Consider the following 12,176-nt stretch of genomic DNA (forward strand, 5'->3'; position numbering starts at 1 on the left):
GACTCCAGAAGAGCCCCAGAATGGCGAGGCATGAGCCCCGTATCTGCCGTTCCCTTCAGAGAATCTCTCCATCCTTCCTGGCACCTTCCCCACACTGTTTCAGAAAAGCTTTCTGAACAGGGTCAGCAGCGAGCTATGCCAGAGGAGCCCTCTCTGCCTCCCTGGCTCCCAGTGGCTTCTGCATCCATAAATGCAGATTCTAGCGGAAGCAGCGTCCCCGCCTGCTGCCCTCCAGCTGCCGGCCACGGGCCTTCCACCCAGATCAGAGCACTGGGCTGTGAAGGAACCTCTGGGGCTGCTTGAGACACTGGGATTAGAACGGTTACCCCGGATGGCGAGATCTCCTCGTACCGGCGACCACCCACCTCTGACTGGTTGAAGCAGAGGAGGAATTGCTGTTTGGGGCCTCGTTAGAACTGCCAAAGCCACGGCTCTCAGTGCTGCTCCTCAAATGCAGAACTTTTCCTGCCTGGCGTTACTGGGATGACACATAGCTGGGGAAATGGGAGAGTGTGGCCACTTGCCCCCGCCGGGAGGGCTCAGGGAAACTGGTGTGTGACTTAAGACGTCAGAAGGAGAAGGGGATTCTGACTCAGAGTGGACAGCGACTGCCTTTGACTCTGGCCCTGTCAGGGCCTCGGACATCCATCTCATCACCAGTATCTCCCGAGCTCTTCCAGGAGTGAAGGTTGAGCCCAGAGGTTAGTTGCCAAGCAGTCTGCAGCCCTGCTTCCCCACGAGGTAGGGGGAATCCAGACCATTCTCTGGCTCAAGCCAGAATTCCAAAGCAGGATTCCATACAAGGCACGGCTGCACCTGTCCCCTGGCCCACTTTCTTGCTGGTCTCAGCCTCCTCAGGCTGAGGCTGCTGTAAGAAGGCCCCCCACTGAGGATCCTGATTCCTTCAGCTCTGTGCTCAGAGCTGAGCTCCCATAGAAGGATAAATCAATCCTGCAGAGCCCAGGCAGCCTGCTGAGTGCCTCCCGGGGTGTGCCGGGTAATGAAAATAAAGCGCCAGGTCTTCCAACAGGCCGAGCTTGGGCATCCCTGCTGGGAGCTCCTGGAGGGGCCACTGAAGTTGCTGGGGGATCCTCACAACCGGGCCTTCCCCTCAAAGGGGCTCTGAGCAGAGGCCCTGCATCTTTCTCCAGCAGTCACGCCTTCCCTGGTGGCTGGAGAGAAGGGGAGAGGCCCTGGCTCCACAAGGACCACTGGTCCCTTCCTGGCTCCTGCTCACTGGAGGGCAGGCATCGACAACCTGGGTACCAGTGCCCATCTAGGTCACTTCCTTGCTGTGTGACCCTGGGAGGTCTCTCCGCATCTCTGAGCCCGCTTTCTCCTTTACAGCAAAGCTGGGACTGGCCTGGTGTGATTCTTGTGATTCACTACAGTGTCCAGGGCAGTGCTGCTCCCGGAGGCTGAGCTGTCTGGCCCGTTTCTCCTATGCTGACCTCTTCAAGACAGATCCCACTTGGCACCCACCCTGAGGAGCTCAGGCCAGGTATCGTGCTTTGTGGCGGCTCCTCACTAGCCACGGGTCAACATCAGCATCTTAAGGTGACCTCGGGAGGTCCTCAGTGGACATCTGGACGCCCAGGTGGAAGGGGGTGTGGTGGGCTGAATAAAGGCCCCCAAAGATGTTCATGTCCTAATCCTTGGAGCCTGCGAGTGCGCTGCCTTATATGGCAAAATAAATTCGGCAGATGTGATGAAATTAAGGATCCCCAGATCGGGGGAGTGTCCCAGGTGATCCAGGTGGGCCCTAAGTGTAATCACAGTATCTTTATAAGAAGGAGCAGAGGGAGATTTTTGAGTACAGGAGAAGGAGCTGTGTTGACTTAAGTGATACGAGGAAGAGACTACAAGCCAAGGCATGTGGGTGGTCTTTTCCTTTTCCTTGCCTTTAGTCCACTGAAATCGATTTTGGACTTCTGGCTTCCAGAACGTAAGAGAATAATTTTATGTTGTATGAAGCCAATCGGTAATCTGTTACAGCAGCCGTAGGAACCTAACCCAGGGGGCTCCTGAGACTTCCAGCCCGCACCGGGGCTTGTGGGAAAGGGCAGGCCTCTCCCCACTGTGGGCAGGTTTTCTCTGGCTCCGTGCCGTCACCTGCCACATGGCCCAGGTGTGTTCCCCTGGCTCTACCCAGAATCCTCGCATGTGATCTGGGTGTGCGGGTGAGGTGGGGAGCCTGTCGCAGATCTACAGCTCGCACCCTCAGGACGCACCACAGGCTGTGCAGCGGGGGCTCCGGTCGTGTCTGGGGGTCGTTGCCTCCCAATCACCACGGCCCTTCCTGTCTGCTGGGAAAACATCTGGTTCTGTCTTCCCACAGGGCTCAGGGGTGGCAGCCTGGGGAAGGGCCCCCACCGCCTTTTGCCCTTAGAGGGGCCGCCACGCCAGCCCTCTTCTGTGGGAGGCCCAGGGCCACTGGGTTCAGGTCAGCGGTCCCCGCGGACGCAGGACTTGACTGATTTCATTGACTTGCTACTGCTGACACGCCCCTCCCTGGCTGCGAGCCTCAGTGATGAAATAAAACGGCACCTCCAGGCTGGGGAGCCGCTAACAGACGCTGCCTCTTTAGACGTGCGTTTAGGCGCCCAGGGCAGGGACTCAGGACTGCAGTCTGCCTCTAGGGAGCTGGCGGCACCAGCTCGGGAGCCCTGAGCACAGGAGCAGGGCCCAGTCACACCCTCGTCTACTGTTGTCTACGTTTGAAGACTCACACGATTCACAGAGGCAGGAAGTGGCTTACAGAAATCCTGAACGCAGAATGGAAGAGTAAAGAACCCTGGACTAGGGACAGCATCCACGAGGGCAGGAGGACAAAGCCGAGTCTCCGAGGGGACAGACGACGGCTGGACTTTGGCTCCCCGCTGGCCAAAGCGAAAAGGGAAATGTGGCCAGCTGCTCACCGGCACCAGCTCAGGGGGCTCTTGGGCAGCGAGGTGGGCAGTAACGGCGCTGCAAAGACCTGCCCCACACTGCCGGAGGGCCGTCTGAGCCGGGTGCCGTCCACACCTCATGAGGCAGGTGTGACTCCCATTACACTTGGGCAACTGAAGCTCCTGGAGCTCCAGGGCCTTCAGGGGGTGAGCGGGTGCTGAGCTCTGACCTCGGGTTGGTCCTTCTGACCGAGGTCTGGGCCACACCAGGCCCCGACTCTCTCCCACCCAAACTACCACAGCTATGGGAGCTGCGTGCTCCCCACGAGGGAAGGATTCACAGCTTTGCCCTCCTCATCCCCAGGGGCCAGAAGCCACTCTGCACCCTCATCCACTGCAGCCCCACTGGCGGCACCGCCTGGATGCAGCTGCTCCCGTTTGGTGCTCATTAAAAGAAGTCCTCCTACAGCAGACGCCCCTGTGAGTCCCAGAAAGCACGGTCTGCTCCCCACCTCTGACTGCCAGGGCCTGACTCACCCATAAACCTTCAAGATGACTCTGTGGAGCGCCCACACTACGGACCTCCAGAAGAAGGGGGCTCAGGTACAAACGCCACAAGGGCCACATCTCCAATTGGCTTCATCTTTACCCACAAGGCCACTCTTTTAAAATGAAATGTCTGCTATTAATAGGAGGCCACTGGCTTACAAAGAAAGATGCTGTGAAGTGTAAACCTTGCAGAGGGATCAGAGTTTTGATTTCATGGTCTCCGTCTGTAATGCAGGGAGCGGGGAATCCCAGTGCCAAGAGACCATGACCGCATAGCTGCCCTGGTCCCTGTGCATCAGCAGTGGGCAGCTGAGTCCCGAAGTTTATACCCACGGGCCATGAGGTCAATTCCCACCATCGATACTCCCAAGGAAGCAAAGAAGTCAGTCTCTGCAACTCCAAGACACTCCTAGTGGTCCCGCAACATTATCCTGTGCATCGCTGCCCTAGGAGACTTCAGCTTATCAGTTCCAAGCCAGATTCCAGGGATGCTCAAGTCCACCCCAGGGAGAGCAGAAAAATAATCAAGGTTCCAACTTTAAACCCAAACCATGCTTGGTGTCTCACAGCCCTAGAGGGTCCTCAAAGTCTTTCATAACTGTTATTTCATTCATCTGGCCTATGACAATGCAGGACAGCTACTATTCCCATTTTACAGATGAGGAGACCAGTGGAATCCCGCCCAGCACGGGATGGGCCGGGGCCAGGGCCAGGGCGGTGGGAGGGTCTGGCCGCCAGCTTGGAGATACTAGAGGGCTCAGGCTTCCCTGCTCTCACCGGCAGCTGCAGCAGCTTCGTGGCCAAGTGTGGCTTGTGCTCCCTAGACCCCCGGTTATCCAGGGTCCCCGGTGGCTGGCCAAAATGGATGGGGGCTTTACGAGTTCATGTTGTCTCATGTCTGAGCCTACCAAGACTCAGAAATATTCCTGTCCCTCCGTCCAGGGTGGCCAGCAGATCTGGAAACGGCCATCTGGTGGCTCCATCTCCCAGCCCGGGGGAGACAGTGGTGGTCTCTAGTGAGACCCATGTTGCTGAGCTTGGAAGAACGTGACCGCCCCTCATTGGGGAGCGTTTCAGAGGCATGGGGCCTGATCCATGGATAAATGCCAAATAGTGAACAGAATCACCCTGGTTACCAGGGAAACCGGGGCAGCCAGATCCCCCTGCCTGTGCTCCTTCCATCAGCAAGCAGACACTGGACTCTCCGTCTGGTTCTAGTTCATCTCCCTTCCCAGATCTGAGCATCCCAAGGGGGAGTGGCACCTAGCCTGCACGTGACCACCCCTCTAACCTCTTCCAGCCTGACGCTGCTAATCAGGCAGACGTTGGACCGAGTGGGGTGAAGGACAGGACCCAGATGGTACCAGGCCTGCCTCAGCTGGGTGCCCACCATGCACGCCCCACCAAATGCCACTGAGCTGCAGGCCAGACACTCACCTCGTACAGCAAACAGCCCAGAGACCAGATGTCAGACTTGAAGTTGTAGCCGTTCTCATGGATCCTCTCCGGTGACATGTAGTATGGTGTCCCCACTGAAACACAGCAAAAGGATGCGTGCTTATCCTCTGTGCAGGGGCAGCACAGGAGGGAGAGGTGGGGAGGGTGAGGGCTGGGGAGAGGCCTGGCCTCAGCCTCACCAGGATCCTGGGCAGCCCCCTCGCCCTCTCTTCCTGTCCCCTCCTCTGTCAAATGAGAAGGCTGGGACAGATTGGAAGTTCCCACGCTGGCAGGGCCCTAAAAGCCCCTGGAGATAGGGACCCACCCAGACCTGACAATCAGTCTGGGGGCTGAGTGGCTCAAGACTGGTGTTTCTGCCAACTGCCCGGGGTGGGGGTGGGGGGACACAGTGGCCAGGCTCTGGGAAGCAACGGACCAAAACATCCTCCAAGGTGACTGTTTGAATCCCAGAAGAGTCCAGATAAGGCTCTCAACAGTGAAAACAACCACTGTGAACGTGGACCAACCACGGTGTGGGTGTTAGCCCATTTTACAGATGGGGAAACCGAGGCTCCGAATAGTGGCAGGACTGAGGTTCAAACACAGATCTTCAGGCTCCAGAAACTGAACTCTTAGCCACTACCCTTGGCTACTAGCACCAATCAGCATGTCCAGACTTGGGGTTGCCTGAGATTTCTTAGCCAGAATAGAAAAGATACTAACCATTAAAGAAAAGATTGATTAACTGGACTTCATTAAAATTAGGAACTTCAGTTCACCAAAAACCCATTCAGAGAGTTAAAAGGCAAGCCACAGAGTGGGAGAAAGTCGTCTCAAAACATATACCCAACAATGGCCTCATATACAGAATATATTTTAAAACTTCTATAAATCAATATACAAAAGACAAACATCCCCCTCCCTCAAATTAGCAAAAGACTTGAAGGGGTATTTCGCAAAGGAGAATATCCAAGTGGCCAATAAGCACATGAAACGATACTGTGTTTCTCATTACTCATCAGGGCAATGCAAATTAATAGCACAATGAGGTACCACCTACCACCTACCCACCTGAATGGTTAAAGTTAAAAAGACTGAGATAAACCAAGGTGGTGATGTGCGGAGCAACTGGAACCCTCATGCATTGCTGACGGGGCCATAAAGTGGCACGATCACTTTGGCAGCATCTACTACAGCTGAACACTGCCTACACTATAACCCAGCAATTCCACTCCTAGGTACACGCCCAAGAGAAATGAGTGCTCTGTCCATCAAGAGACATGATCAAGAACGTGCAGAGTGGCTTTATTCATAATAGCCGGAAACTGGAAACAAATGGTAATCACCAGTAGAAGAGGTAAACTGATAATGTGGTCTATTCACACAATGGAATACTAAACAGCAACGAACAAGAGCAAATCTCAGGTATGCGCCACAAAATGGATCAACTGCACAGACGCAATGTTGAGGGAAAGTAGCCAGGCACAAAAGAGCACCCACTATTTGATTCCATTTTTATCAAAAACAGGAAAAATTACTTTATGGGGGAAGTGATCAGGAAAGGGCTTGAGAGAGCTTTACTGTATGCATATCATGTCTTAATTAAAAAGCAGAGGAGTCACACTTGAATATCGGGAGCTGGGCAGAGATGGGAGGATTTCCTGACAGGTGGTGAGCTCCCCATCACCAGAGGCGTGCAAGCTGCAGCAGAGGGGCTGAATTGGCATGGCCGAGGAGGGGCCCAGGAATCTGGATTTGTAACCACAGATTTGTAACCTGAGATTCTGATATCAGTCCATTTGGAGGATGACTGTTCTGGAGGCTTTAGGACCAGATTTTAAAGGTTGCTACACAGAGGACATTTTCACTGGCCTGGAGTCACCATGTGAATGTGACAGTGGCTGCTGCTGTTTTGGCCAGAGTCTGTGAAGGGAGCTGGAGTCCAGTGTGGCAGAGGCTGAGCCTGAGATGTGGGCTGATGACCCTAGGAAGGAGGGATGTCCAGCACCACATGTGGGAACACAGGGGACCCTGGGAGGGGAAGAGGCCTTTTGATGAGCTAGACTAGGAAAGTGACGGGTGCCCCAAACCAGGGGCCCAGACTTCAGGCTGTCATGGGCCAAAGATGTTTCAGAGCAACTTATGTTTGCCAAGTAAAGGTGTTTAAATAAAACACAAAATCCCAACTACCATTTCGTGTCACTACTATTCAGTTTAACACTAGAGCAAGTATTTGGGTTGGCCAAAAAGTTTGTTTGGGTTTTTCCATAAGATCTTAACAGAAAACCCAAACGAACTTTTTGGCCAACCCAAATACAGACTCCATCTCAAGATCAAGGACAGTACTTCACACTGAAAAAGTTTAGCTGTTTGAAAACTTTATCATCTTGCTTTTCTCATCTCATTGGAGACGGGTGAGAAATTCTATCATGCCTGACTTGTAGAGGCTGTGAACAGTGTTGGAAACCCACGCTCCTGGCATGAGCACGCTGGCGGCAGGACCTTGTTACCAAAGTGTCCCAGTGCCCTGCCCAGGACTGGGTCATAGCAGGCACCTTCTAAGCATATACTCACTGAATCAATGAACCCATCTGCATGTTATCAGATAGTATGTAGCAGGGTTAACACTTTTTTTCTTGTAGTCTAACACACTATTTACTTAACTGACGTCTGCCCAAGAGGGACTACCTGATTAGTGCTTTATCAGGGTACCAAGCATCCTTTGATGGCAATAATCCCAGGAGAGCAGACATCACTTAAATACATGTTTTGCGAACTGTGTCATCCTATATGCATACTTAATGGCTGAAATCAGGGGGCTAATTGCTATTCAGCAGAAAGAGCTGTCAGTCAACACATGAACCCATGTGGGATTCTATAAGCAAACTGCGGCTTCCAGTAGCAACCCCTTGTATATTTCAGCCACAAGGGAGCAAAATGAAAATGAACGGGCAAGTGTGAAATGGATGACTTGTCATAGCCAAACCACAGGATGAAATCCAAACAGTTCTCACTTAACAGCGGGAACCTCAGACCGAACTATAAGTGTTTCTAGCACTCAGGGTGCTGTGGGGGCACGTGCCTATGAGGTGAGAACAGTCTCCTGCAGAGAACAACCACAGGGGGCTGATGGGGTGCAGAGACAGTGGGGGAGGGGCAGAGGTCAGAGGCCCTGTCCTCAGTGAGGGACAGCAGTGCCCACCGTCTGGCTGCACCACATCCTTAAGACCCCTGGCCAACCCCTGCCCCCGACCTGGCCAGGCTGGGAGTGTGGGCTGGCCCTGACACCTCTCACCACCCTCAGTCTTATCCTCTGCTCATTCTAGATGAGTGGCCAGGCTTTGGTCTAGGGCTGCCTTGGCCAGGCCCATCCAAAAATGAAGTCTCTGAGCAGCTGTTCCCCCTGCTCCAACCCCGGCCTGCCCTCCAGTTCACCTCTGTGCCTCTGCCTCCTGGTGAGTTCCTCAAGGTCAAGTTAAACTGCCCCTCCCCTGGCCACAGAGAGCTAGCTGCTTGGTGAGGTCTGGACATTTGGTTTGTTCCCCTGTCCCTCTGCTGGGCCTCCAGATCCCTGCCTCAGCCCTGCTTGGGGTAAAAGCCTGGGGGCACCAGGGAGAGAAAGGTCGGGGGCTTCACCACCCCTTCCCTCCACTCTCCACCCCAACCTTCTACCTCTTCATTGCTCCTTCTGCTTGTACCCCAGTTTCCACTGGCGTTAAGGGGGGAAAGGCAAACGCCCAAATGTGATTTGTACTTTCTTCAAAGATGCCACTGCTGCATACGCCATTCCATCCATCCATCCATCCACGTATCCATCATCAATCCGTCTGTCCATCCATCCATCCACCCACCCATCTGTATTCAATGTTAACTGCGCCTTGACGCTGTGCTGGGCCCTCGCAGGAGCGGGTCCATCAGGAGGTGGTGAGTTGCCTGGCCCAGCAAGTGTCCAGAAGGAGCCAGCTGCGCAAGGAAAGACTGGACCGATCAGTGGCTGCAGCCAAACCACCTGGAAGAAGTTGTCAAAAACCTGAACCCCCAGCCCAACCCCAGGCCTGTGGAACCGGAACCTCCGGGGCTGCAACTTGGACACCTGCATCTCCCACAAGCTCCCAGAGTGTCTGATCCGTGTTACAACCTGAGCGGGGCTGTGCAAAGCCTCCCAGACCTGCCCTCCTTTCAGATGCGCAGAAACATCGTGGAACAAATGAAGCGTTAACGGAGGGAAGTTTGGCCGGCCGCTGGGTCCTCATGGTCCTGCCTCTGGGCAGCTTCTCTTGTCCCCTGACCCCCGGGGAGGGGCTGCTCCCCCCTGGTCTGTGCTCTGCCTCATCAGAGGGGTTCTCAACTTGTGCTAGAGGCATACAAAGCTGCAGGGGGCGAACACAGCGCCTCGTCCTGTTTTGCCAGCTTTCCCCGGGAATAAGCCTGTAAAACCCGATTTTTATACCAACAGGAAGTGCTCGAACATTATAAAGGATAATGCACAACCTGCGTGAGTTTTAAAGATAAAAATGAGAGACTTCAAAGAAGTTCCAAGCTTGCAGCGGGCCCTGGAGGATGTGACCCTGAACCCCGGGGGAGCGGTGATTCTGGGGAAGAGAGGTAGAAGCTGGCACGGGGAGGAGCCTCCACAGACAGTGGCCCTGAAGGTCCGGCTCCCTGTCCTGCCCAGGGGTGGGGTGGGGGGTGCCCCTGTGGGCCCTTCCAGCCGGCAAAGCAGCAGCACAGTCCCGCGGAGATGCTCAGACGCAGAGCGAACGCAGCCAGGGTCTCAAATCCCCTTCCAGCATCTCCCCGTCAGACCTGCAGGCTCCCAGCCCCGCCCCCAGCCTCCCCTCCGGGGATGGAGCTCTGCATATGAAAGAGGAGCCTAACAAACCCTGACCTTCCCCGCGTCTTCACCTGGAACTCCCAGATTTCAAACCGGGCAGATATCAGAGGAGAACGCGGGACCTCAAAGCAGAGGCTGATTAAAGGGCCCCGCTTCCCAAGATGCGCCACTCCTGTCAAAACAAACTCTGCCGTGTTTTGAAATGCTCACAGTGTTTGAAACATGTTCATTAGATATGAAAAAGGCAAAGATTTCACATGAAGGGGAGGCTGCGTCTGTGGGCTGCACTTCTTCCCCGAATGGTGGTTTTGAAAATGGCTGGGAAACGGGGTGTGGGTGCTGACACGCATCCGCTGGGCGGGCCGCGAGGCCTGGGCACCATCCTGACGGCAAAGGAGCTGCGCCCCAGCCAGTCTGAACCCACTGCAACCACTGGTGAGCAGAGAACTGAACGGCTGTCTCAGCCTCGTCTCCCCATCGTGGAACACGGGGTGAACTCATGGTCCTCGGGGTCCTCTCTGCCACACCTCAGAGCCTCGGTCTCCCTCTCTGGAAAAGGGGGATAGTTCAACCTCCTGGCACACAGACATGCAGGCAGAAGGGCTCTGGGAAGGCTCTGCACTACCACAGACCCCGGGGGGTGGAGCTGGGGGGCAGTGAGGGGAGTGGACTGAGGAAAGGAGGGCTGGGGGTGGCCAAGTGGGCAGAACAAAGGAGCAGGTGAGGACCAGATTCCTCCTCTGTGCTGCACGAGACCCCGGCCTATGAAACTCCCTCCCCGCTGCCCCCAACATCAATCAGGCCTCACATCCTGAGGGGGCTGGCCGCTGCCCTAGCAGCTCCGCCTCACCTGGACGACTGGCGGCTTAGCCCCCCGCTGTCCTGCCCCTTCCCACCCGTCCTACACCCCAAGGCAGGGGCCGTGTCCCTGCCCCTAAGGCCGACTGGCTCATCCCTCAAGAGAGAAAAGCCGGGTCCTCAGCCTGGCATTCGACTCCAAACTCCAAACTCTCCCCACTCCCCGCAACGCTGGATCTCTGGGCAGCAACACACACACATACACGCACACGCACACGCACATCCCTACAGGCTCACCTGTGCCGCCACTTGTTATCAAGTTCTTAAATTAATTACCAGCTGACCCCATGCCAGGCTACACTGGGCCCTCTGGAGAAGCAGCGATGTTGAGAAAACACTGCACTTTTATCAGCATTGACTTGATTCCAGACTGTTATATCTGCCTATTTTTAGTTCCCACATGGAACATCTCTAACAGATATGAGAGTCAGGTAGCACGATTCTGCGATTCTACGCAGGACCCTGTGTTTTCCAGGTATCAGGGGCTCATCCAAGGTGGCTCAGGGAGCCTCGGATGGAAACCCTGGCGTGGCCATGCCTTGCCCGCCACGTGGCTCTGGCTGGAGCACCACCCACCTAGCATCACAGAGGTGCTCGCCTCACTGCACCTGGAAATCCTCCCCTGGTAACCGGCTGTGATGATTCCCACCCCCAGGGCGGCTGGAGCACTAAACAAGACACCACCTGGGACATGGTTATTAGAACAGTGCTTCCCCCGCAGGCTGTAAGCTCCAGCGGGCAGGGGCCTCCCGGGTGAGCGGCCCAAACCTCTGAGTGAGTGAATGAACAAGCTGGGGTTTGCATCCTAGGCCCGGGTCGATTCCTCATTGGCCATCCCCTTGAGCCCTTCCCTTCCCTCCCTGCCACCAGCTCATCTTGTTCTAACGGTTTGTGTCCCTGAAAATGCCAGGGATGTGGCAGACAAGCCAGGAGCCACTCACCAGCCACAGGTGATCTCCCCCCCGCCAGATGTCAGCGCTTAGAACCTGGGCTCCACCTGCCGAAGCAGGTTTTCTGGGCCAGTTGTTCCCAGGCGTCCTGGGCTGCCAGGATGAAGCAGGAGGTCTCCAGGGACACATCTGCATGACGCTCTGAGCCCACACTGATGGGGCCCCCGGGGCGCCTGGCCATGGGCGCACTCACGGGGGCGCTGTCCTGACAGGAGAGGCTCAATCCTCCTTCCCTGTGGCCCAGGACAAGCCCCAGGTCCCACACGGCCCACACGGCCCACAGCTATGAGGCTGGGTGGGCTTCCCCGCAGGGCGCTGTCAGCGTTCCCCACCCAGAGAGCTCACTGGGCCCCAAGCCCACTTCCCGGCTGGTGCCGTGGAGAGCTGCTGACCCCCCAAGGGCTCCAGTCCCTGCCTGCCCGGGGACCACAGGGATGTGGTAGCACCTCTCTGAGCCTCAGTTCCGTCATCTGTCAAATGAAGGCATAAGCCTTATGGGGATAACGTTTTAAGAAGCAACATGTTTTTCAAACATCCTTTAAGCCTTGTCTTCTTTGTTAACCCACCTCCTTGGCGAGTTCAGTGACTATAGAAAACGGAAGTGAAGAGCAGCCCTGGGATGGGGTGAGGCAGCTCCAGGCCCCCAGTGGACCCTGGGCT

At 55.6% G+C, this 12,176-nt stretch overlaps 1 protein-coding gene across 2 annotated transcripts in view; it reads right to left on the minus strand.

The window, feature by feature from the left end:
- NEK6 (NIMA related kinase 6) overlaps positions 1–12,176 on the minus strand; it is an 85,502-nt gene that overhangs the window by 6,508 nt on the left and 66,818 nt on the right. For both annotated transcript variants that reach the window (XM_060154380.1, XM_060154379.1), the window contains exon 8: positions 4,875–4,969. In XM_060154380.1, coding sequence (XP_060010363.1) covers positions 4,875–4,969 — 95 coding nt within the window. The remainder of the gene's footprint in view (positions 1–4,874; positions 4,970–12,176) is intronic.

The sequence above is a fragment of the Lagenorhynchus albirostris genome, chromosome 7, assembly GCF_949774975.1.
Source record: "Lagenorhynchus albirostris chromosome 7, mLagAlb1.1, whole genome shotgun sequence".
Lineage (NCBI taxonomy): Eukaryota > Metazoa > Chordata > Mammalia > Artiodactyla > Delphinidae > Lagenorhynchus > Lagenorhynchus albirostris.